Source organism: Crotalus tigris, unplaced genomic scaffold (assembly GCF_016545835.1).
Source record: "Crotalus tigris isolate CLP2741 ecotype Arizona unplaced genomic scaffold, ASM1654583v1 scf7180000019496.3020429, whole genome shotgun sequence".
Lineage (NCBI taxonomy): Eukaryota > Metazoa > Chordata > Lepidosauria > Squamata > Viperidae > Crotalus > Crotalus tigris.
In genome coordinates this window covers 2,720,916-2,748,235 of record NW_024097566.1, presented here as the reverse complement: position 1 = coordinate 2,748,235, position 27,320 = coordinate 2,720,916, and the positions used below count along the sequence as shown (strand labels likewise).

The following is a 27,320-nucleotide window of genomic DNA, read 5'->3' as shown; positions in this document are numbered from 1 at the left end:
AACTGCTACAGACTTATTTATATTAATACCACGGTTATTTTTGTAAAAGAAACCTTTATAAGCTGGGGAAATATAATGTGAATCTGATCATTCTTAAAACATTTTCAGTTTTTTTTGCTGCAGTAATCTCCTTATTTAATCTTTCCCTCACTTTGCCTGCAATTTTTTTTAGCTTATTAATCCATTTAAGAACCAAGGATTTGAGAATTTATAAAATGCTGACAGAGTAAAAACTGGATCAATTGCTTTGGAACAATAAAGGATAAAATGTGTTTAGATTAATGATGGTACGGTAGAGTTTGCTCTGCTTGAAATAGTCAGGAGACAAAGGGGCCACCGTGATTTGCTTTTTCAGTAAATGCTTAAAATGGTTCTTGAATTAAACTTTTTACTTTAATAAATGTGCACATGATTTATTATAAAATATTGAATAATATGATTCCTGGCTCAGGCTAGAAAGAAGAAGGAATGGAGGAAAAGTTGAAATCTTCTTGAAGTCATGTTTGAGTCCTAGTTACTTTAAGGCAATATGTCCCAATCTTGGCAACTTCCTTCAGTACCAGAATTCCCAGCCAGCATAGTTGTTTCTGAAATTTCTGGGAGTTTACATTTATAAATTTGAAAGTTGGCAAGCTTAGAAAATGCTACTTTATGGACACATCCATGTCTTTGGCAAAACATGATATTAAGAGTAAAACCTGAACTTCTATTGTCCCATTCTCCATGGTAATATCTTGTAAGTAATTATCAAGAATCAACAGGTCAAGAAACACAAAGACTAATTGATGTCTCTCTCTCCTTTCACTAACTATTTTCAGTTCTCCCACTTTTACTTACATGAGGGAACTTGAAGATAAGATCTTGTAGGCAAAGCAGTCATATGTACTATGATACCACTGGAGTTTTCCATAGGTTCCTCAATCAAACCATGAGACATTTTGACCCAGTGCATACTCTGGAGGCTTGTATTGTCCATGATGCCTTAATTTATTCTAAGTGATCATTAAGACCATACTTTTCTGAAGCACTCTCTGATCTTGATGCTTTGGTCAGTGGACAACATGGAATGAGCACTGGAGACAATGCACCTAACTGGACAGCCTGTTACTGTCAACTCTGCAACAAACCTGGCTGAAGCCATCTTACTTGCTTTCGGTTCCACAAGATTGGGGGGAGCAATGGGAAGTTTTATGCTAGCTGATTCCCTCACCTGGGGGGGGGGTTGAACCTAATGTTAGAAAGCCCACCAACCTATTTTATTGGGAAACATAAGCATAGGCCAGATATGTCAAACTTGTGACATCACATGACATCGCGCAATGTATCAGGATGGTTTTGCAATTGCCGGCAATGGGGTGGTTGCGGCTTCCGGATGACGCATCTGGCCCACGGGCTAACAGTTTGACACCCCTGGCATAGGTAATGGGGTGGAAAGTTTAACTGTAATACTGTTACTTTTGGAGGGAACTTTAGTCTTGGTTTCATTTCTGACCATGCCGATACTTCATAACCAATAACATGTTCTTAGAGGAAAATTCAAACCTCGGAGTTCTGTTTTAATTGGTCTCATCTATCAAAACCATGACAGTTGCCTTGTTTGGAGGACTCTGCTGAAGAAGACTAAGTGGCTTAAGCAGAGAATTCATTCCTCATGACAGACTAGTATATTTTCTGCTCCAACATATATTCTGTCAGAACTTCAGTCCATGTGACATAGTTTCAAGAACAAATTCATATAATACCCAGTAAGCTTGGTTGTGTGCACTTGGCAGCATCTTGAATGAGACATGGTAAAATGTCTTTGAAAAAGAAAATATTCTCTTCTGGTAGGAATGCATGGCTATTTCTAAATGCCATTCTATTAGCTTGTGGGTGGTCCAATTTAAAAGTGTTCCTTGCAGTCTAAGGAAATAGTCTTAATTCCCCTGGTATTTGAATACATGGTCTCTAAATCTTAATCTGGTTTGCACATGTTCAGTTCTTTATCCATTTAGAAGTCTTTTGATGACTTTGGGGATGGTAGCAAAAAAGCCCAGGGCTGTCTAGTTCCTGAAAAAAGCATTCAGTCAGAAAAGATGCTCTCACTGATGATGATACCACTTTGCATTTTGCATCCCTTCCCTGTTAGTGTGACTTAAGCAGTATGCTTCACCCTAAAGCCCAGCAAGATTGATCTTGAATATAATTTAAACAAATTGTGATGTCACATGAACCTCTAGTTACTACATTTCCACCAAGTTTATGTCTTAGCATGTAAATGTCCCTAAAAAAAACCCATGAACCCACCCCAAATAATAAGCGTTGGAATTCTTTTGTCCTGTCTGTAGATGAAGAGGCAGAATGCATTAGCTTCCTGCTATTTGTTTCTATCCTTTCCTATCTACAGGGATCAGTATCAAAAATATTTAATGGATATCAGTTAGGTTACTGTCAAAGTTCATACTTCGTTAACCCATTTTTAAGCCTTAACCACTTCCCTTTCCTTCTGTGTCCCTTTCCCTTTTTACCGCCTTTCTCTTCACGCCCATCCCTACTTTCTCTAGCTCCACAGTTCCAGCGTGCCTCCCCCACCCCGTCCCCCTCCTCACCCGTTCTTGTTTGACAGGAGGAAGACGGTGCCGAGCAAAGACAGGCATGCGCAATGGGGAAGCTCAGCAGTCGCATTTCTACGGGGAGCACATGGCAAGCCTGCGAAGGCGAAACGTGCCGCAACGTCCCGTTTGATAGACGCGCAGCAGGGTGGGGTTCTTGGGCTAGTAGCGGGACGGCTGGGTATGAGAACCAGGGCTGGGTGCAAATACGCTGCTTTGTTGGCCAACAAAAGCACTCGCGTGTCTGCTACTAGGTGGATCTAAAAGGAGCGAGGAAGAGGAGCGTGGGCCGCCCTTAGGCGAAAGGGAGAACCCCTTACGTTGATTCTTCCTCCGGGGGTGGGAGGTTGCTGCCGGCGCTGCAGGCTGCCTGCGTCAAAGGAGGTGCGGCTCCCCTTGCCCAGCCTTCCCCCTCCTACCTCCCCTCCCCCGACTTTAAACACCCTGCCTCCGAAGCGCCGCGCACATGTCTCCTTTCGCCTCGCACGTTAACGTGCACGCACACACCAGCGCGTCTGCCCGCCCGCCTGCCGGTGCAGCCACACTCTGATTCCTCGTTGCGCCGGCCTGCGCCACATTGCAAGAGGTGCTGGAGGACGCGAGGGAGAGCGCCCGAGGCACGCCGGGGCCCCCTCACTTCCGAGAGCAGGTAAGCCCAGGGGTATCTCCAGAAAAGCGTTCCGACTTGGGTGCGGCTTGAAAAAAGAAAGTGAGCAAGGCGACGAGAAAGTGACATCCACGCTCGCCCAGTTAGGGACGAGAGATCTAGCTGAGGAAACAGTATTGTGCCAATCCCTAGAAATGGATGGGCAGGTAGGTAAATCTCAGATTTCCTCCCTTTCGAAGGAGCGTTCTCGACACCACCTGCGTAATTGGGAAGGGAACCGTCAGGAGGTCGGGTGATGGCAAGACAAAACCTAAGAATGCCCGCAGGAGGGAAAGAAAGCGGAATGAATCGATAATTATAGGACGTTCCCATCAGTCCTGAGCGTTGTCTACATACCCCTCCTCCTCCCTCCCCACATTCCCATCTTTGGAAGGGGATCAGGGAAAACTTTCTCGCGGTTGGCATCGAAATGGGTTAAAATGACATTGCAGAAAAAAACAAAAAAAGGAAGAGAAACGGCGTCCTGGCTGCTTACGGAAAGCAAGCAGATGGCACCAAAATCACCAGCAGGAAACACCCTGTAGGCCAGACAGAAGAGGAATTCTTCTGGAGGCTAACGGGAGAGGGGGGGGGGACCGATACGGGAGGAGAAAGGCAATTTGGGTGGGTGGGTGGAGGAAACGGGAAAATCGGGAATTCTTCGGCGAGTACGATTTAAGGCCAAAGTGGCCCGTTCTGCACTTCCTATCCTTAGCGCGAGGGAGCTGTCCGGGGAATCGGTGCTCCTTTAGCATCCCGCTCTCTTTAAGAGGCTTCTCTAGCTCGGAGGAAATCTTCGCCTTCGGGCGTTTTGATTCGCGGCGGATCAGAGTATCGGGACAGGGGAAGAAGGCGGCATTTCATGCAGTTATGCATAGTGGATGTTGCATCAGGAGAAGCATGGCTTTTCGACTCCGGCGTGCTGGTTTAACTGCCTCCTCCCCTTCCCCCCCTCATTCGCAATTCGTTTATTGTGTCAGTTGTGTCCCCTCGATTTATCAACGGGTGCGTCTCCTCATTATCGGAGGTGTGACCTGAGAATTCGCCGCAGGGTTGTTTGTGCGGCATATTACTACGAAACGGATCTTAATACTTTAAAAAGGGTCCTGACCGGGCGAGAGAGAGAGACGGGTCTGGCTTGCTCAATGTCCACAAAAGGTGCAGAGGAAAACAACAACCCACTTCAGGATGGTGGTTGACAACGGAGGAGAGGTAGGATGTTGGTGCTGTGCTACTCATCTTATGGAGCTGTCCAATGACAATTCACAATAAGGGGTGGATCCAATGTTCAGCTTCCCTAATTCCACCCTGCCTGGAATGGGAATGGAGAGGCGGTGCGATCCTGGTACATAGTGACATCAGCATGTTTGGGTAGGTATGTTAATGAGCGGTTCTCATTGTCTGCAGCACTTTCTCCCTCCTCAGCTCCTGACTCCCCCCCCCACCAAATGAAAAGCCATTTGTTAGACATCTGTCAGCATTGTGACATGTCTACTGGGCTCATCTAACTTATTTGCAAATATTACTATTTCCTTAAGGAAGATCTGAGGTTAATTGATCACTTGTGTATTGTAGAAGCCATACCAGTCAAACATATAAATTACATAAAATAATTCTGTATTTACTGATTCTACATGTATCATACTGCATATGATGTTCCACACCTGTTCTTATCTGTATATATATATTTAACACAAAGGCACTGAAGTCAAATTCCACTGTCCCCCTCCTTCTGCATTGATTATCCACACCACAAATTTTGATTGACTTGTAGAACAATAAACCTTACTGAACACAATTCTGCTTACTTTGAAATAGTGGATTTACACTCCTAACTGACTAATAAACTGAGGACATGGAAAAGAATTTGGGCTCTTTATTAGCAGTTTTTAGACAATTCATGACCTGTTGAGTAGATATCTTTCCTTACCTAAACAAAGAAATGGAATTACTGTGGGCAAATTGCTATTATTTTAATTTTAAAATTAAAGAAGAAAGCATTTTATTAAAGAAGAAAGATGCATAGCAAGAAAAATATAGGGTTTATTGTTTAACAAAGGACACTTTTGATGACAACTTTTGTGGTTGATCTGTCTTTCTTTAAGAACACTCTAATATTCTCACTTATTTTTCCTTGGCTTAAAACGACATACCACAGACCATACTGGAATATTGTTTTTTCCTGATAAATCAGCACATTCCTTATTGTTTGCCCTTGTGCTTTATGTATAGTGAGAGCAAAACATGATTATATTGTGAGACTGAAGCGGGACATTTTCACCTTCTAATAAATTGAGTGCAATTCTTGGAATCAATACAATATCACTTTTGAACACATTAATGAATGTCTTTGCTACAATGTGATTCTTGTGGAGTTCTTCAATGATTATCTTCATTCTATTGTAAAGCCTTAGAAAATCCATTATTAAAGTGATGGGAAATCCTATCTTCAATTCTAGTTTACATGGTGGCAATCCAGAGAGTTCAGCTTTAACAAGGAATTCTGTTGGAAAATGAGTGGCGTAGCTCCTTCGTTGACAGCATTGAAGGAACAATATTCTTTCATCATTCCTGGGAAAAACTTTATGTATGTGGAATTGATTTTTATCATTAGTTCATTGAGGTGAACCAAAATAGAGTTCTTTAAGAACAGTTTTGCAGAATTGTTAAATGTTGGGTAGTTGAAATCTATGCATTCTTCTATAGTTTTTGCTGGAAGAACCGTATCTTCAGGTACTTCTCTTTCAGCAATTTAATTTTGTCCTCTTCAGCATCCAGTAAGAACTCAGAATATCATACTTCTTCCTCTCTCAATCACATGTTTTTCTTCAATTAAAATTTGACAAAGCTTCTTCAAAAGTATCACTATTTGGTGCATAAATTCTTCCATCAGTATTATTTCCTCTTTTCCCAACTGGTAGAAGCTGATGGAAATCGCCAAAAAAATTCCCCAAAGACCTCATTCTTGCCACACTCCTAATCACAGAGCTCTCATCCCAGACAATAAGCCTTGCATATTGAAGCAAATTTGCACTATTGGAGGATTTTTTTTTTAAAGTTGCAGAGAGCATTTTCATTCACTTTGAGAAGTAACTTGAATCATGCATAGGCTGTCCTACCACCAGGCATCAATGCTGTTGCAATAATGGATTATATTACAGCAAAAGCAACTTCTCCATCTCCCTTAACTTTAAAAAGTGAGGGTTTCCCTGTCGGTCATGTCTGGCTCAAGGGCATGGTGTTCATCTTGAGCCAGCGTTGTCCGAACACAATTTCTGTGGTCATGTGGCCAGAATTGCTATGCACCAAAGGTGCACAGAACACTGTTACCTTCCCACTGAAGTGGCACCTATTAATCTACTTGCATTTACATGTTTCTGAACTCCTAGGAGGGCAGGAGCTGAAAACAGTAACAGGAGCTCAACCCATTGCGGAGAGCTCGGATCTCAAACCCAGGCTGTCAGCTCTCCAGCTGACAAGTTCAGCATCTTCAATGGCTGAGCCATCATGCCCTCTTCCCCCTAACTTTAGCAAGGTTCATATCGATAACAAATGCCTTTTTTGGTTCTCCTTGGTGCATCAATGCAAATTGTTGAAAAAAAGATGTTTTGCAAGTACTTACACACATAGTTATTTATTGCTCTTTGTTCATTTTTCAAGATGGACTTGTATAGTAAAATTCCTGCTATTTTTCTATATTATATTGCAGTTTATACAATAATTTGTGATTGCCACCATTTTGATTAATTGTACCATTTAATGGTTTGGGCAAACTATATACTTCAAGTGCTTCAACAATCTCAAGTTGAATTTCATCATTATTGAGTATACCCATTCTCAATTCAATACTTTCTTGAGGATCCAAGAAGTAAATTTGAATAAATTTGACTTGCTGGTGGGGGTATGGCATTAAATGTCCAATGTAATGATGGATTTGCCCTTGAATAACAGAACAGTTTCATCTGTTCCTCCTTTGAAGGACTTCTTTGTCACCTAAGAATGACTTTTGGAAACACAGTGCTATTGTCTGATGTTCTTTCTGAACCTATTTGCAATAGGTACAGTATATAAATTGAGTTCATTAAATAAAAATGTAGATTACCTATTCTGACCTTTCCCTTCCTGCAGCAGGAGTTGGTGGTTTTTCCAGGGAATAGAAATATACAACCGTGAGGACAGACTTTAGCCATGACACCAACATCAGTAGAAATATTACATGATGCAAGTTGTGCATTTTGCCTTGCTCTTTCTCTATTGAAGTCTGGTTGTTGAAGATGACTATTGTCGTGTTGAGGAACTCTTGTAGTGATTAGTGTTTGCCAAATATTATCAAGTTGATCTTCTCTTTCCTTCACCATTTTTCTGTCTCCTTATTCTGTACCTTTCTTTGTGATTTTGGAGATGTACAGCCTTTCATCTTCCATTTCTTCATCTCTCCTCCTCCTTGCTGCATTCCAATAATCTCCTGAGGACTAAAGCAAGACTGGTCTACCTGATCCCTAGTGGCCAAAGAAGGCGGTGATCTATACACAGTTTCAGAATAGGAAGCAATCGAAAAATGAAACTGAATGGGCAAGGATTAATATATATAGCTAATATATAGCTAATGCATTTGACCGACACCAGAGAGATCCAGTTTCTACTTCATCTATATTACAGCAGCTCACTTGGTGATTATCAGCCCATTCTACTTCACAGAGTTGTGAAGAAATACAGCTGGCTGGAGGATTATATAAGTGCCTTGAATTCCTGAGCAAAGGCTATAAACACATATGCATATTTGTGTGCCAGAGAAGGGGCATATATATCCCAGCTTTCTTCAAACACTTTAAATTTGTTGCTTTTTTAAGAGTCACATGAAGAGTCAATTTCTTTCTGCTGGGTGGGGGATAGATGAGGAATTGTGAATCTGGCTGGAAAATTGTCATCGGATATTTAAAATGAGGATCATGTGACCACAACAGCTCCATAGCACAGGAGCAGCTGGTAGCATTGAGATACCTTGGTTCAAAAATGGTTGCCTTATGACACACTGTTTTACCCCAGTAAAGGTCACAACAATGAGGGTTTTAGTTGTAGATAGATGTTGCTTTTTCATTTTAAAGGCATTTGTTGAGTTTGAGGATATGTAACGGCGAATCAGACATGGTTTTGCATTGCTAAACACTTATTTTCCTGAGTGCATGAGATTGGATGAGGTTGATATGTAAATAAAAACTGATGGGAAAATAGAGAATTTAATTTTGTTCATTCTCTGATGTGTTCTATTTAGAACCTGAGTGATCAAACTGATGATAGAGCACTGAGATATTTCATCAGATGTTATGCTATGACTGTGCAGTAAGTTTTTAGCCTCCAGCCTACACTACCTTTTAATGTAAAACTTGAGACAGAAACTATCTTGGAAAAAAAACAAACCCTTAACTTGGAATGAAGGAAGTATGTTGCAAAAATACTATTCTATTGCATCAGCAGGTCATCAGTTTACCGATTCAGTAATACATGAACAAATCTATTCACTAAAATAAATGGTCAACATTATTTGCATTAAAAATAATATAGTATTATTGATAACTCAAAAAATAATTGATAACACTTTAAAATTTTTGAAATAATGTAAGATCACAAATTTTGTTAGTATATGCCACAGCCCTTTGTGCCTGAGTAGTTGATTTTGAATAGTTTGAAGTATATCTTCAGCTGATATTATCTTCATAGGCAAAACATAGTGAGCAGAACTGCAGAAGCACTAATATATAAATGACTATGTAATATATGTGCATGTATATATGTGTATATACATAAACCTTTTTTTTTAGATTTTATTTTCAAATTTCCTACTCCAAAACTGCTATTATTGTTACTGATGAAAGAGTTCTGTGCATATCAAAATAGATTTTTTAATAGTGCCTAAGGGTAACATTCAGGGCACAATGTATACAATAGTGATTTCATAAAATGGCTGTCAGAGAGAGTAAGGTCAGTTGCAAAATATTCCTTCATTAGAAGTTAAATTGTTGAATTTTTGATATCCTTGTGGAAGTATCCTCTCAAAATACTTCCACAAACCCAGCTAATCTGTTTTCTGCCAAGAGAGCATGGAATTATAGAAACTTTCCTTTTATGCATATTTTTAAAATTGTTAATGGTAGTAGAATATAGTCAATAGCTGATCCATAAAATAAATGCAGGAAAAAATGGAAACCTAGCAAGACCCAGTCCAGGCCTGTGTTTATGTGTTTGGCATCCTTACTAATTCTCATTTGCCATTCTTTTGCATAACAAATATTAGTTAATTCATTTTTTTCACTCCTTTGCTTCTATAAATTAATGCTTAGGTTACACAGAAACTATTAACACATATTATCAGCTTTCAAGAGCCTGTCTCAAAGGAATGTTTCTGGAATGCAGGCATCAAAATAAATATACTTTGTATTCAACATGTTACAAGTAGGATGATTTCCTGTTCCTGGAGGCAGAGTATTGTCATATTCTGAAAAGTGGTGTTTATTTTTTGACTCCATTCAGGGATCCTAACTTGAATTCTTTTAAATATTTTGGATAACCACTTCTATCATTAGCTATTATCCATATTGGTAAGGGATGGTGGGAATCATAAATAAAAAAGTATATAGAAAGATAAACAATGATATATACATAATAACTTATACATACATACAAAAAGTTTCAAATGCAAACTTGAAATTACTCATCTTGAGTCTGCAAGTTTTAAAATCAAAACAGCTCTTTTGAATTTAAACCACTTTCAAAAAAGATTGGAGCAAATCTCAAACTGTTTTGTACACCCTTAATGGTTTGTCAAAGGCATGATTTACTAAGTTTTTTTTTCTCTTAAAGTATATCCTGTTTGTTTTTATGTATAATATAATGCAAGATTCAGAGAAAAAAATTCTTGGAACTGTGGAGCTCACAATAGAGTATCGCCTTTGGCTTATATGATCCTCTGATTAAATGCTAAAGTTTTAATACTTTTTCTGTTCTGCTCAGTAATTACTGCAAGACTTTCATATTTATAGGTCTATGCATCCTCTCCCCCAACAAGTGCAGTAGCTACTTAGAAATCTCTTGTGGAATAAACTTGATTGATCGATTGATTATGTGCCATCACATTGTTTTCATCTCCTAGGAACTACATAAATAAACTTTCTCCATGATGATATATCTCGAATATGTACTTTCAAGTCTTCCAATGATGTACTCATTGCCACTATAACTGAATCCATCCATGTTATTGCTGGAATGAAATATACTGGAATGAAATATACTATTTTTGGTTTGTTTATATAGTAAGCTTTGCACTCATCTACTTCTTCTTATTGATTATCCTTTAAAGGAAGAGTATATTAAATTCTGAGTATTTTTTTTTATTTTCCCATCCACTTCATCTGCATTATTTTATTACCACTGAGTATCCACCATTAAATTGGCAGAAAAAATGGCAGAGGAAGTGATTTTTTCATTTTCTTTAAACACTTTGAAATATTTAAAATAAATTTCCATGAGAAATAATAAGAACGAATTCAGTCCTGATTCTCATCTAAATAGATATGTCAATGACTTGTTAGCCACATGGGGTGGCTAAATTGATATAGGAGGGGGGGGGACCCTCCTCAGAATAGACAGAAATCTTGTTGATTTCTTACAATAGGTAACTTAGCTTGCAGAGTATGAAACGAACTTAGCAGCTAATAGCTTCAATGTTCTTTTCAATTAGCAGATCTCCTTGCTCATATTTCCTTAAAGTTTTGATTTAAAATAATTATTATTCATCTTCTTAGCCAATTTCTCTGTAGGCACTAACATCCCACTTATTTCCCAAGATCAAGCAACAGATTTGTCCTTTTTTTTTGGCAATCCGGTTGCCAGGTGCAAGTTTAGCAAAAGCACCTTCATTGCTGTTTTTATCTTTATCCAACAGAGATTACTCACTGAAGGAAGTTGTTGATATTTATTAATTGCATGAATAACATTAACATTACAAAACAGAAAAATATGCATAGAGTGAACTTATACATTAAAGTTCAAGAAGCAAACTGAAATCTGTTTCTCCATAGCATTTTTTAAAGCAGCAATTTATTAGGCATGACCAATATGATCAGTCCTCTCTGCTTAAATATGTATTGGTCTCAACAGTCTATTTCCACTTAACCCTATCCAAACTAATAGGAGAAAGAATTTTTGGTAGTACTCGCTTGACTGGAAAATGTTTGAAAAAAAGCATCCAAGTCAAAGTCACTAAACAGAAGCCAACTGCCTTGCTGAGTTAGACATTCAAAACTGCCTATGGAAACAGTCCAGCTTTGTTTCATGTGTTTTTGGATATAAAAATAAAATGCTCCTGGTTTAGTTCATGCTTAGAGCACTGAAAAAATGATATTTGAATGTTTTGAGATTGAAATGCTCTGTACATCTCTATAAATAACGTTTAACAACTGATGTAATAAAAGAGTATTTTATAACTTCAGAATACTGTAATTGCAAAATTCCTACAATTGGGCATTCTGGAAATAATACCTTTTGGGAGTTGTTGTCAGGGTTCTCCCACTAAGCTGAACTGGTAATTTGTAAAGAGGACTGAAAAATACAGTAAAAAAAAAAAGATTTACATGTAGTCCTCACTTACCAATAGCAATTGGGACTGAGAACTCTGTCACTAAAGCAATGCAGTTGTAAGATACAATGTCAAGTGACAGTGCCAACTTACAATGGTGGTTTGAATAGTCTGAGTTGCCATTGTTATTGAACCCACATGGTTGCAGCACTCCATAGTCATATGGTTGCCATCTGTGACCTCCTGCCAGCTTTCCCATTAATTGCTTGTTAGAAGCCAGCAGTTAAAGTCACAAATGATGATAATGTGACTGCATAATGTTGCAACATCATAATTGCAAGCTGGTTGCCGAGGGCCTGAGCTGTGATCCCATGACCATGGGAATGCTGCAATGGGGGCATCTGTTAGAAGCCATTCAGACCTTGTTCAGTAGGGTCATAACTCGCTGAACGAGTAAATGTTAAGTGAAGACTACTTGTATTGTAGAAAAGCTAAAGGACTCCTTATGAAACAATTCCATGTATTGCTATGGAACAAATGCAGGATTGATTTATGATGAAATCAAAATTAACTTCTCATGCTTCTTTTCCTGCCCACACAATATAATGGGCTATAAGCTCATCTCTTTTGGGAGGGAGAACAGTTCCCACTGATCTCTTGGTTTGGTAATAGAGCAGCACCTGCAGGATCTTATTATTTTCATCACATCAGACCACAAGCTTTGCCCCCTTGGGGCATGTTGATTACATAACTTTGACTTCCCCCTTGCCTACACTATGGATGCCATTAATTAACAGACTGATCTAGTATCAGGCTGTTGCTTGTGGCGAACCTAAAACTGGCTCACACAGGCATACCCACAATTATACTCGCACAGTCTTGTGTTTTGAAATTTTAGACCATTTGTAAAACACTTAAGGACTATGACATTTTTTTTGCTAGAAAACTTTGGCAATTGTTTAAATTTAATAGTGAAATATTATATAGGCTTACTCATCTTTAAATGGTTCTTTTTAATAGTCACTCATGCATATAGGTTTTCATCTAGAAGTGTTTAAGATTATAGGTTTACTGCAAGTTGTAAAGACCTTAAAGATTTAATTTTTATAACACTGCCTTTAATTGTTAGCAGATCCAAGAAGTACTGTTTTATCTAGATCGGTTGAGATATTTAGTGAAGGTTCAAATTGCATAGTGCATACAGCTTGAATCTTCATCTGTTAGTAGCAGGTTGAGGGACAATTTGTTTCTGGAATATAGGAGAATAAGATCTCTGTGTAACAGATTTTCACAACAGATTTTAACTAATACGTTAAGTGGAACATGTATTACAAGGGTAATTCGGAAATAAAAATCTGTTTGATTATCAATGATAGACACTCGCAGATACAGAACTTTTATTATACACATTACTTTTTGACATAATCGCCATTCAAATTGAGGCACTTGTCATAACGTCTTACAAGTTTTGAAATTCCTTAGTAGTAGTCTCTCAGCACCAAATCTGGACTATGGGGTGTGTGTGATCAAAAACATCCCAACGGAACTGCTTCAAAAGTTCTTGGGTCCTCTAGCGGTGTGCGGGTGAGCATTATTGTGAACCAACACCACACTGGAAGTGGTGCCATAGAAAATTCCACAAAATGTGAAGATGCCAAAGGAGTATTGCTAGTGAAGTTCATGGAGAGTGGTTTGATCATCAGTTCAGAAGTCTACTGTGAAACATTACGGAAACTCAGCCGAGCCATCTATAACAAGTGTCAGGGCATGCTGACTTCCAGTGTAGTGTTGGTTCACAATAATGCTCGGCCACACACTGCTAGACGCACCCAAGAACTTTTGAAGCTGTTCCATTGTGATGTTTTTGATCACCCCCCCCCATAGCCCAGATTTGACGCCGAGCAACCACTACTAAGGAATTTCAAAACTTGTAAGACGTTATGACAAATGCCTCAATTTGAATGGTAATTATGTCAAAAAGTAATGTAATGTGTATAATAAAAGTTTTGTATCTGTGAGTGTCTGGCATTGATAAACAAACTGAGGTTTATTTCCGAATTGCCCTCATACATTTAAAAAGTATATAGTTATTGCTTTTACAGGAGAAGCTATCTCTAGGAACCATAATCAAGAACTTCACTAGAGCTGATATTTGCAGTTTCCAGAATAATTCAGAATATTTGAAAGACACTCATGCCACCAAGCTTTGTTTAGTGGTTAAAGCTTCAGGCAAGAAACTGGGAGATTGTGAGTTGTAGTTCTGCCTTAGGAATAAAGCCAGCTGAATGATGTTGGATCAGTCATTCTTTCTCAACCCTGGGAAGCAGGCAATGGAAGACCATTTCTGAAAACCTTGCCATGAAAACTGCAGGGACTTGTCCAGGCAATTGCCAGGAGTAAAAAAAAAACTGACTTGAAAATACGAACAAGTATTAACAAGGAGAGGAATAGCCCTCAACAAGGAAACTGTTTAACAACATCAGTGCAGCACCTTCTTGCTTCAGCCTCCAGAACCTCCCCAAAATATGGGATCAATAATAGTTTATCCCTGTTTAACCTATTGATTGGGCCAATACCGATTGGAATAAACAGTCATGCAGATAGATAATGAAGATTGAGTACAGGTAATCCTCACTTAGTGACTATAATTGGGACCAGCAAATCCATGACTAAGTGCCGCAGTCACTAAGCAGTTAATCATGTGACCATGATAGACTTATGTTGTCACTTCCCATTTGGTCATTAAGTGAGACATCATGTGGCTGCAGCTTGCAATCTTATGTGTGTGTGTATTCTTTTTAAAGAATGCTTATAGGTTGCAAACCAAAATATGTAGAGTTGGAAGGCCAAGACTCATTGCACAGGTAAGTCATAGAAGTCATTACACAGGTAAGTTCAGAGGGGAAGAGGACATTCATCAAAGATGGTTCTTACACTTTTTCCTCACAGACTATGAGTAGTGTGTTGATGAATAAAAAATACATTGCCCAAAGTCTCCAAGTGTGAAGAAATATTATTTTTTTGTGAATGAACATTGATTGCACTTTCTAAGAGCTGACCCCTCAAACAGAGATACCAGGAAAATCTCCATGATGAGAAATTATAGTGTTTTTGAATGGATGAATTGTCGCTGAGTAGAATTTTCTGAATAAAAGAATATTTATATGTTAGCACCCTGGCTAGGCGTTACTCTTTAACCTTTAGTGGCCCGAATCTCCGAGTTGCAGTTGCCATCTCATTCTATGTCTTATTTTTCCACAGACACCATATAAGAGTAGCATGATCTGATGGAGTTGTCAGTAGAAAGCCATTTATTCCTCTCTGACCCTTCCATTTTAGCCTGTGCTTTTGTTTTTTTCTAGAATACATGATTGCAGTTCAATTCAGCTCTACAAAAAGAAATGATGGGGGCAGTCATATTTTATACACTTACCAAGCAGTAACAGCTGTAGATTGCACTGACTCTCTAGAATCCCAAATTTGTGATTTTTGTTTGGCAACATTAAAATAGAAATAAGTTCAGGAGATTCTCACAGTCACTTAGTTTCCATCCTTAGTCTCCACCCTATACCTCCATGACCAGTTTGTATTTTCTGTTGTATAATAACAGTCACTCTCTCTCTTACATGCAGCTATTTATGTTAACAGCAAGCCATTACAAACAGGAAGCAATTGCAAACATTTTGATCTGTTGCATAAAGGACTCACTGTGGACCTTTTCTTCAAGAAGTTTAGACTTTGCAAAATTCTACCTGGACTGAAGCTGGACGGCCAGTCTAAACCAAATCTCCTCTGGAATTTCCATTTCCTTATTGCAAATGCCTAAGAACAGCAAAGTAGTAAAAAGAGAGATAGATGATGATGTCATCGAGTCAGTCAAGGACCTCTTATCCAATGAAGATTCCGTTGAAGATGCTTTTAAAAAAAGCGAATTGTCAGTTAATGACCCAGAGGACAAAGATGTAGATGTAGAAGAGGGATCTGATGTAGAAGATGAGCGACCAGCCTGGAATAGCAAGCTTCAATATATTCTGGCCCAAGTTGGATTTTCTGTAGGCTTGGGAAATGTGTGGCGTTTTCCATACCTGTGTCAAAAAAATGGTGGAGGTAAGCCTGTCTGTTGAACTGAGGGAGGTAGTTAATGTACGGTTCAATATTACTTTCTTATCCTATTCCTAGCACTGAGGTATTCAAACTGCTAATAAGCAAACGTCTTAACATCCCCAAAGCAGCTGCTGATAGAGAGTGAGATCGATAATTTTGAAGACAGGAGCAAGCAAATTGTTTCATGTTTTCTTCCTCTGCTAAAGACTTAATGAAAAATCTCACCTCTGTAGTTCATACTACATGGTGAGAAAATGCCCCATTGTTGCCAATAGGAATTTTCTTATCAATGTAAAGAACAATTTTAAAAGAGCAATTTCAGCAGAAATGTTGAACTCTCTTGGGTGCTCACCAGCTGAACTTCTGATAATAAGTGGTCCATCCAATATCAGTTGCTTATATTTTTATTTTTAAAAGTTTACAAGTTATATGGTTGTATGAAAAGCATTGCCTGGTTTGATCCCTGAATGTTTATATCTTTCACAACTATTTTTTTTTCTTTTAAATCACTAAAGAAAGTTGATTGTAATTCAGAGGCTTTCATAGTTTATACCATGAAAATAAAAGATTACATGTTACATTTGTTAAACTTCACATGAAAATTACAAGAACCCATTACAAGAATGTGTGTGTGTGTGTGTGTGTGTGTGTGTGTGTGCATGGAGAAGTTATATAGCCATCCTGTCCCTTAAGATATTCCAAGGGGGAGATAGAAGTCATATAAAACATTATAGATGGGCCATGACATTACATCCATCTCTTTTTTTGAAATATAATTCTGTTTACTCAAAAGTCAACTTCATTGTATTTATGTAGAATTGTGGTATTAGTCCTTTTGATAGAACTATTTGCTAATATAGATATATTCATAATTAACTCCACCAATTGTTTACACTAGTATGGATCAAAAAAGAGAGCCATATAGTCCTATATAGTTTCAAGAATAAAAGAAAAAGAGAAAATTTGAATTTGTAAGATTTTTAAGAGTTGCAGTTATAAGGTTTGTTAAACATTTTAATTTATTTTTAAAAATACTATGTATTCTCCCCTGCCCCAAGTAAATATCTGAATCTTTATAGCTGGAATTTATTTTAACATTTTTTGAGAATAAACATCCAGATTGCAAATTGCAGGCCATTTTTTCCTGTAGTTGCAAAAGAGACCATCAGTAGCTTCCTGCTGCTCTTCACAGTTACTGGATTTCATGTAATTAATGAATTGTTTGACACTGAAGCTAGCAGAGATATTTAGTGATAGGCTGTTTGGCATGCAATGCAATTATCTCGTAATCACTGCATGCAAACTACATAGGAAGAATTATTTACTAATTGATAGAACACTCTATATTTTATTCATGATATGTTTATTGGACAGTTGATCTTAACAAGTTTTGATGATTCTCATTTATGGTTGCATCAACCCCCCTTAAGCCAAGTTGGGGGCAACATTATTTTTTCCACATGCTACAAACATTGGTGAAGGAATAGCATACAAATTACATATATTATAACTATTACTGTCAAAAACTACATATTCATTTATATATCTATGCAAACATTTTTATCTTTGTATAAAAAAATCAAGGCAATAAATTATAGAGGGACAGAATCAAGATCATGTGAAGTGTTAATATCATTTTATAATGCCTTGGTAAGATCATACTTGGCATTTTGCATCCAGTTTTGGTCGGCAAGGTATAAAAAAAGATGTTGAGACTCTAGAAAGAGTGCAGAGAAGAGCAACAAAGATGAATAGGCTAAAACATATGAAGAATTGGGTAGAAGAATTGGGTAGTTCAATGAAAAGAAGGACTAAGGGTGACATGATAGCAGTGTTCCAATATCTCCCTCAAGGAAGAGGGAATCAAGCTATTCTCCAAAGCACCTGAAGGCAAGACAAGAAGCAATGGATGGAAACTAATCAAGGAGAGAAGCAAACTAGAAATAAGGAGCAATTTCCTGACAGTTAGAATAATTAATTTGTGGAATGACTTGCCTCCAGAAGTTGTGGGTGCTCCATCATTGGAGGTTTTTAAGAAGAGACTGGACAGCCATTTGTCTGAAATGGTATAGAGTTTCCTGCTTGAGCAGGGAGTTGGACTAGAAGACCTTCAAGGTCCCTTCCAACTCTATTATTCCATGATTCTGTTATAGATGCAAATTAAAGCAGTATTTCCAAATTAAATAAATCATACATTGGCTCAAACAGAAGTTTTGTTTAGGAGACAGTATTTACAACTGATGGAGTTGGGTGCTTTTCCTACTCTAAATACTGCAGAAGAAAAGATAAAATCTTTCCTGAACATATCCTGTACTTTTGAGCAAAATTGCAGAAGTAGAAAAATGTTACAAAAATGAATATCAGGTGGTTAGGCAGATGAGAATGATTATTTTTGTTTAAGATCCTAAAGATAACCACAATATAGTAACATTAGGTATCCTTCAGAAAGAATTATATAAAATATGTCTATCTGTGTTTTAATGTCATAATATCACTTGGACTTTGCTCTAAAGATTGTTCAGTATATGAATATTACTCATTCTCTGTTTGACAGGTGCCTATCTTGTGCCATATTTAATCTTGCTGCTGATCATAGGAATACCACTTTTTTTCCTGGAACTTTCAGTGGGTCAAAGAATCCGCCGTGGGAGCATTGGGGTATGGAATTACATCAGTCCCAAGCTTGGTGGAATTGGATTTGCAAGTTGCATAGTAAGTAACTTCAGATTATGTGGTTCTCAAATTTTAATACGTAATGGGAATGTTCAGTTTTTTGCTATTTTAAGATGTCAAGCTTGTAGTGTCAGTTCTAACTTGGTTGAATTATTCAAAGAAATTATGAGATCCATTCTTTGGGGGTGTCCAAGCAGAAGGTAGATAGTTACTGTCTGTATGGAGCCGTTTAATTTGGATTCCTACATAGATGAGGGAATTGGTCTGAATAGCCAAAGTAGCTCCTTTACATCTCTATGATTTTATAAAAGATAAGATAAAAAATCAATTAAAAAGACATATTGAAATCTAAAACTTAATTTCTTTCTATTGGTTCAGAGAAAATCATTGTTCTTCCTGGGGAATCTGATATCTTCTCCAAAGTTTTAGCAATGCAAAGATGGTGATGCTCTTTGCAGAGTACTATTTTCTCTGTATTCTTGAACAATCTGAAAGAACAAAAATGTGTAGCAGCATGTCTACATTAAATAGATAGATAGATAGATAGATAGATAGATAGATAGATAGATAGATAGATAGATAGATTACCATCCTTCTTGTCCTAATAAATGGGATGGGAGGCAATAACTTTTAACTTCATTTAAGTTGTTCTGATGTCAAATGATCAGTCTTGTGATCAATAATCACACTGAACTAACCCTGAACTAACCCTGTTATGTATTTATTTGTTTCTTTCTTTCTTTGTTTATTTATTAAATTTGTATACTGCCTATCTCACTGTCTCAAGTGATAAAGATGCTGTACAGGTTTTCTTACCTGGTGGCACATTTTAGCTGTTTCTCATTTGAGAAGAAACAACATTGTTTTCCATTTGCTGTTTCTTATGTGAGTCCTCAAGAAGCAAAACTGAAGTAACAGGTTAATAAAATGATATTCCCAGAATGTAAAAGACCAAAATTATCAGGGTGCTTAAAGCTTTGAGATACATATATGTGTGTGCATTTTACATATGTATAAATACATGTTACATACATGTGCAAACATATATACAAACATGCACACTACAGACAAAAGTTGCTTACATTTAAAACAAAAACTGACATTTTATTGAAAGGTTTTGGTGAAGTGATCTGAGGAATTTCTGGAATCAAAAAATATACATACATGAGGCATGGCTGCCAATCCTTGGAAGAAAAAAATCAGTTTGGCCTTCAACTATACTGGGCCTGTTGCTTCATCAGTTCAGGAGATAATTCTACCAGAGTGCAGGACTAAATGGATCTCATGCAGGGTGAAATGTCACAAAAATGAGTCATAGAACATAGCTGAAGTGATGAATCTATCTGGGAAAAATACAATGAGATTTCAGTATTTGCAGCTCTGTCAGAACAGAATGTGCAGTACTGGAATAAAGAGAGAACTCAAAAATGATTCAGAGTTTGGTCCATTCATAAACACTGCAATTCTTTACTATTGTTCAAACCAATCCATCATTTTTCAAGGCTTTTGTGCCCCTAATTGGAGTGTTGCATTAACTTAAAAATAGATTCCCTAAAAAGAACAGAAACCTGGAAAAAAAAATGGGCTAGGTTGATGAATAACAGATGGATTAAGGATGCCATAGTTAGACTGCAGGTATTGTAAATGTTACAATGTAAATGTCCAGATATTGTAAATGTTAGATAGCAGCCAAGAGTTAATTTTTCTGTGTTTATCTGGTGTCATCTAGTGGCAATTGGGAGTCTACTGCCCTATTATTTGTGATGCCCTCAACCCCAGCTGACAGAAGAAAAAAGGACATCACTGGCAGTTCGTCCTATGAGGATTATATTGCAAGGATTGCTTCTAATTGGGAACAGCAATCCTGAATGGCACTTAAATTAAAACAAAAGCAGCACTTTCAATTGACCCAGAAACCTACTAATCTGTGATTTGTCTGTGAGCTGCAATGCAAGTCATATGCTCATGGTGGGGAGTACCATCCATCCAGCAGGCTGCTGCATTCTGTATCAAAGTTACAGTAGTTCACATAAAGTGCATTGCAATAATCCAAGTGAGTGCTTATTTTGTTAGGCTTATATGCTCCTCCATTCATGTCTGACTCAGAACAACTTATAGATCTTCAAAACACTCCTGTATTTTAATTAACAGTAAAACCTAACCAGAGGGCTAAGAGGTTTGAGGGTCGTGTTGAGGGATCTCAGCTGTTCCTAGTACCGCATTTTTCTAGAGAAAGCTCTGATGTTGTTCCTGGGATCTATTGAAGCCACTCTCCCAGCTTAATGGGCTATAAAAATCTAACATAGTTATGGGCTATCTGATAGATAATGATAAGGACATGAGTCACTGTTGTGACATTTTTCTGTTCCAGATAGGACTGTAATTACTGCACCATCCAGAGCCGAGAAAGTCTCCAACAGCCACAGCTTCCACTTACTTATTAAACAGTAGCCTTGCGTACTGGACAACTCCTAATCACAGAACTGCTGTCTCAGAGATATGGCTTCTCTGTCAAGAGAAAACCCCAATTTTTACATGGGTTACCATTTAATCTATTTCTTCCCCTCCAAATCCAATAGTCTTAAGGAATCTACCTTTAATGGCATCTCTGGCAGCTTTGGGATGGCAATGTTCAGTTGAATTTCATCTGCATAATAATGATTCTTTATTCCCTAACTGACAATAGTCTCCCAGTGGCTTTGGAAAAATATTAAAAAACTTTGGAGACTGGACCAAACCCTGAGATACCCACAAAAGAGTGGCCACTGCATTGATTTCTTCTGCCTTGCCACTGACTGAAATTGCTAATTAAGGAACTGAAAAGAAGTGACTCCAATCCCTAGTCAGTTCAGGCAGTCCAGAAAGATGCAATGGTATCCAAGACTGCTTAATGTAAAATAGGACTAGGAGAGGTGTCAACAATGATAAATCAAGCACGGTTGTTCTTGTCCTGTGCCCATCCCTAAACACTGTCTAAAAGGATTTAGATACTCTACTTCTTCTAGGACATGTGGCACATCCTCAATAGCATTTTCCCCAAAGAGGAGTTTGGAGACTAGATAGTAATTGCTAAAAACAGCTGATCCAGAGAGAGTCCCTTCAGTAGGAGGAACAGCACAGATATGTTAGCTTTAAGAAAGATGCTGTGTTCTGGAGCAGTTCTTCCGAATCATGTCTGAAACATGCATAGAACTAATGTGCATTTATGAAAACTGTATTATAAATGTTTGCTTCTTTCACAGGTATGCTTTTTTGTGGCCCTGTATTACAATGTCATCATTGGATGGAGTTTGTTTTACTTATCTCAATCCTTTCAGCATCCATTACCATGGGACCAGTGTCCCTTGGTGAAAAATTCTTCACATACCTGTAAGTGTTAATTGTGGGAATGTATTGTCTTTTCTCTCTCTTTTGAACAATACACTTTTTACTGAAGCCTTTAAGTGTTTTTCTTTAAATAGTGAACAAAATGAAAAATAAATAGGTGTAGGTAATTTGGTTCACAATATTTTGATCTCGCAGCATTGTTAAATAAATTTGATTTCTCCCATCACCATTATTAGCTTTATAATAAAACTATTCTTATCAATCCCCATCATTAAGTATTGGAAGAATGACTAAGAGCTGGAGAGGCCAGTTAGATGAGCCATGTGTCTTTGTAATGAACTGGCAGATTTAGAGAAGGCACTGAAGCATGTTGTAGAACTTCAATAGCTTTATCATCCATCAAATATTGCAATACAATATGCTGAATTAATGTGCTGCAGTAGGATCAGAGAGACCCAAGTTGATGTCAACTCCCATTTGGTGACTTTGGGCTACTCTTTCCTGGTTAAAGGAGGAGTCCCTGCATATGTTACTTTGCTAGTTGTTGCCAACTATAGGGGGTGGTGTTCATCTCCATTTCCAGGCCATTGATCCAGGACTATCCGAAGATATTTCCACGGTCATGTGGCCAGCATGACATCACGGAATGCTGTTACTTTCCCATTGAAGTGATACCTCCTTATCTACTTGTGTTTGCCTTTTTTCAAACTGCAAGGTTGGAAGGAGCTGGGGTAAGGATGGAGCTCACCCTGTCGTGTGGCACTCAGGTCTCAAATCTGGGCTGCTGGCTTTCCAGCCTACAAACACAGCTGAGACACTGTGCTGCCCTTTCCTGTTTAGCATACTAGTAAATCATGGCATACTGAATGGCCACTATTTACCAAAATGGCCTTTGGACAATGTTAATGGGGAAATCATCAGGTTCCATTCTGAATATTAATCAAAAGAGTGATATTATAGATTTGACTTTAGAATGAATTACTCTGAAAACAAGATTTTCTTCCCATTCTTTTTACAATAGTCTTTCCCAACCTGTTGCCCTCGAGGTATATTGTCCTACAATCCCTATCAGTGAATGCAATACACTGGAGAAAATCTAGTTGGTGAAGATTAATCTATTACCTCAAAATTTATCATACATTCCAATTTTTTATTATGCACATAGTGCAAAAAAAGAGAGAAGGGAATCTTCTAAAGAGCTCCATCAAAATGTGTGATCAATTTTAAAGTTGAGATCGAAATCATTGCAAACCCCAAATATTCTGACTGGAAACAAATGAAGTAAGTAACTTTTAAATGTAAAATTAAATTTAAATGTAAAGTGTCTCCAGTTCATTTAATGGAAGAGAGTTAGAATTAATTGGCTTTACCAAATATTAACATGTTAATATCACTTCCCTTGACAGTGGAAAATGCATGTTCTGAAACCTTTCCTTGTTGCATGCGAAATATTTTCTATTGCTTATAAACACAGTTTGTAAATAACTTTCAGACTGAATTTCACACTAAGGACTCTCTTGTTACATTCACTCTATTTCCATAAAGTTCAAACAGTAGAAAGCCCAAGAGAATAAAGGAAATGCTTGTGAACAATCAGACTATAATCTGTCTGCTTGATAAATCAGCAAGATTTAAGTAATCATAGATGGCCATAACCTTTATGGCATATCCAGTAAAATGCAGTCTATCTTTTAATTTTATTTATCACATGATGATCAAGTAATAGAAAGAAATCTTAATTGCCTAATATATATATATATATATATATATATATATATATATATATATATATATATATATATATATATATATATATATAATTTTGAAATGTTACCACAGTCTACTTTCTGAGGTAACTGTTTTGTATTGCTTCTTGGTATTTGAATTATACAAATACTTATAAATTAATATTATTCTAGAATGAATGATTTTTCTTAAACTCCATATTTGAGATAAAATACATGGTTCAGGAAAAAAAAAGATTCAGCCATTTGGCTTATATTCAGTGCTTCTTCTAAGAGTTTAATTGAAGGGAATTTCCTGTCAGAATTTTTTCAAAACAAGGGGAAAAGGAAAATAATGCAGAAAAAGATAGGTAGGTGCCACAGAATTCAGGGACTTTATTTACAACTAAGAATTTATAGTAAATAATTCATGAAAACTGTGGCATAAGTTGACTTATTTTAATATAGTACACTTTCCCTCATGTATATTGATTCTCATTCCTTTGAAGCTGGATATTTATGAAGGAAAAACAAGAGAGAATTTAGTTTAATGCAGCTTATTCCTTCCTTCTAGTTTGTCATGCATCTGGCCAAATATGATGAGATCACCTTGTTATCCTTGCTAACTATCCTGATTTCATTCTCTCTACTCTAGTCAGGCGACAAAAAGTTAAGTCCTCTCAACTGCTTGAGGTTCCATACACAGATATGAAATTATAGTACACAAAGCCTGTCCTGACCTCATTTAAAATTGGCTGTGTATAGATTCACCTTCAAAAGATAAAGTATGGTTTGCAATACGATGGATAGCTTTTGAGGTATAAGAATACTTTAAAATAATCTTTTTAAGTACTGGACTTTGCAGCTGCCATGCAATTTGAGAAAAAAAAAAAACCCTGTGTTTGGTTTAAGGTATTTTCAGCTGGTACTACATCTTCACTTAATACTCTTTGAATCTTATTTTACCCTTTGAAGCTGGATTGTTTCAGAGCTGTTATTTAAAATAGCACTGTACTGCAAAATCCCTTTAATTGTTCTCATTCAAGTGAAGGGGAAAACAATTGTTCTGAATGAGGTGCAGGGCTCTTGTAGTTATGAGATGTAGGGCTTTTGTAGTGTAGTGTAGTGTAGCGTAGCATAGCGTAGCGTAGCGTAGTGTAGTGTAGTGTAGATCAAGTAGTGGGCAATGAGTGTTGCCCCTTCCATTGTACATTCATCCCTCTGTAACTTCCCTGGCTTCCAACACCTCAATAAATCCCAAGAGAAGACACCAAGAAAGATCCTGGGGCCTTCTTCTTTCCCAGTGAGGAAGCAGAGACAATCAGAGAGATAAACTTGAAAATATAACCAACAGAAATTAGAAACAAAGTAAAAATGATTACGAGACTAGTGGAGGAAAATAAACATATTTTGCATAGGAAAGAAACCATCTGGGAAATTGAGAGAAAGAGATTGACAGAGTTCAAGAGTTTAAAAAGTCTTGAACTGCTTTTGAAGACAATATGGGACTAACTGTAATTATTGGCATTGTAGAGGTTTAGAACAACATGCCAACAACATATTTATAGTTTGGCTCATTTTTCTGAGTTCTTAAATGTAAATATCTAAATATGGTCCAAAAGGCAGAGCAGCAGATTGTAGCAATTGCCTTAAGGCTTTTGGACTACTTCAAAGAGTTTTGCATTACTTTATAACTGTGTTCTCTTCTCTTCTCTTCTCTTCTCCCTCTCCCTCTCCCTCTCTCTTTCCCTCTCCCTCTCCCTCTCCTCTTCTCATTTTCTGGTTAGTTGTGGAGCCAGAATGTGAAAAAAGCTCAGCTACGACATATTACTGGTACAGAGAAGCACTCAATATTTCTAATTCTATATCTGAGAGTGGAGGTTTGAATTGGAAAATGACCATCTGCTTATTGGCTGCATGGGTTATGGTGTGCCTGGCAATGATTAAAGGCATCCAATCTTCAGGCAAAGTAAGTATTGTCACCCACATTTTTATTCACCACACCCTTTTGCCTATTTTGCCATAAAGTTTGCATGGGCAAGCTTGAAGATATGACTCATTGAGTGTGCTTGTGTATGTTTCTTTATACTTTCAAGTAAAAAAATGTTGGTACAATAATTTTTAAATTATAGTCTGTTAAAAACAAAAACCACTTTGAATAAAAGAAGGGATTATTGTGGCATGAGAACCTTGATCTCTTTTCATTTGCTATGAATAATACTTATAATTACATCTCGGCACTTAATTAAAAAGAAAAGAAAAGAAAACCCAACTGAGTGAGGTTACTAGCTCTGTTTTTGAGCACAGTTTGCTTTATTAATTTGATTTGGACTAAGTCTGAGAAATAGTGAAACAGTCAGTTCAAGTATCAAACATTTGTGATATAATCATATAGGAGATTTCAACAGCAAGAAAAAGATCACTCAGACATGAAATCTTTTAAGGAAACTGTGAGTGAGGAGACAGAGCTGAACAGTTTTGCATCACTGAAAGAAGATTGGAGCTGATGTAAAATGAGAGCACAGAGCAGTTGGGGCTCAGAATAGGTAGTACAGAAGATAACATGGCTTTATTTGAAGAAGATACATAGGGTGGAAAAGAGAACCAAATAGAAGTATTAAAACTAACCACCTAAATTAACCATGTTGAGGAAGAAAATAATCAAGATGAGCAAAAACGATGGTGCCATCAAGTTGGTGTTGACTCCTAGTAATCATATAGACTTTCTCTGGTAAGAACACATCCAGAAAGTATAATTGTTTGACTTCAGATTTTCACCCATTTTTATGCAGTCATAATTTTTGAATTATCAAGCTAAAAATTATCAATTTCATCTGGAGATAAGTTTCATACTAAGCGATCCTTGTGACACTAAGCACTTAATCGCCCTTGCATCCTTCTCTGTAAACCTTCCAGATCCATTAAGTGTCAACTTTTGGCCTATAATGCTAGACTAAACCAGCCTCTGATCCAGCAGGGCTCTATTCATTTCTTGTGAGCCATTCACAACTCATTTGGACCATTCTATAATATGCCTAAAATTTAGTTTGCATATTTTGATTTCTACTGCATTGAGGAAGAAAACATTATTTATAGTATGTGGAGATAGTTGATTAAGCCTTTTATATGCCATCCTTTAGACTGATCAAACATTTATATATATATTTCATATCTTGTTTTATTTTTCTGCAATTATATTCATATGGAAATATTTGATTGTAGTGAAATGTAGACTGACAATATCACTTATTAAGAAAATTATGCTTTTGATCAGGGGTCAAGAACTATGGACCTTTTAAGACTTTTGGACTTCAACTCCCAGAATTCCTGAGCCAGCATGACTGACTAAGGAATTCTGGAAGCTGAAGCACACAAGTCATAAAGGGGCCATATTTTCTCACGTCTGCTTTAGATACTTTGTTTCAAAGATGCTTGTCATTCAGTGCAATCACTTCAAAATTCACTTATGCATAATGGCTTCCACTTTTTTTTCTCAGCTAGAACAACAGCAGCTGTCAACAAACTTTCTTTTTTTTAAGATTTTATTGATTTTTTTTTACATACATGTGTTAATTTTTCAACCAACGAGCAGTGTGGGCTCAGCTATGCTAATACATATATCAATTCCTAATCCTTCATTCTCTCCTCTAGCCAACAATAAAATAAGTCCCAAGTTTGGTAGT

The 27,320-nt window shown here is 37.3% G+C and overlaps 1 protein-coding gene across 1 annotated transcript in view; it reads left to right on the top strand.

Annotated features, from left to right (window-relative positions):
* Positions 1–2,633: 2,633 nt before the first annotated feature.
* The window catches only part of SLC6A15 (solute carrier family 6 member 15), a 38,932-nt gene continuing 14,245 nt past the window's right edge, over positions 2,634–27,320 (top strand). The window contains exons 1-5 of the mRNA XM_039362962.1: positions 2,634–3,240; positions 15,442–15,916; positions 18,468–18,625; positions 21,829–21,955; positions 25,425–25,606. Coding sequence (XP_039218896.1) covers positions 15,628–15,916; positions 18,468–18,625; positions 21,829–21,955; positions 25,425–25,606 — 756 coding nt within the window. The 5' untranslated portion in view covers positions 2,634–3,240; positions 15,442–15,627. The remainder of the gene's footprint in view (positions 3,241–15,441; positions 15,917–18,467; positions 18,626–21,828; positions 21,956–25,424; positions 25,607–27,320) is intronic.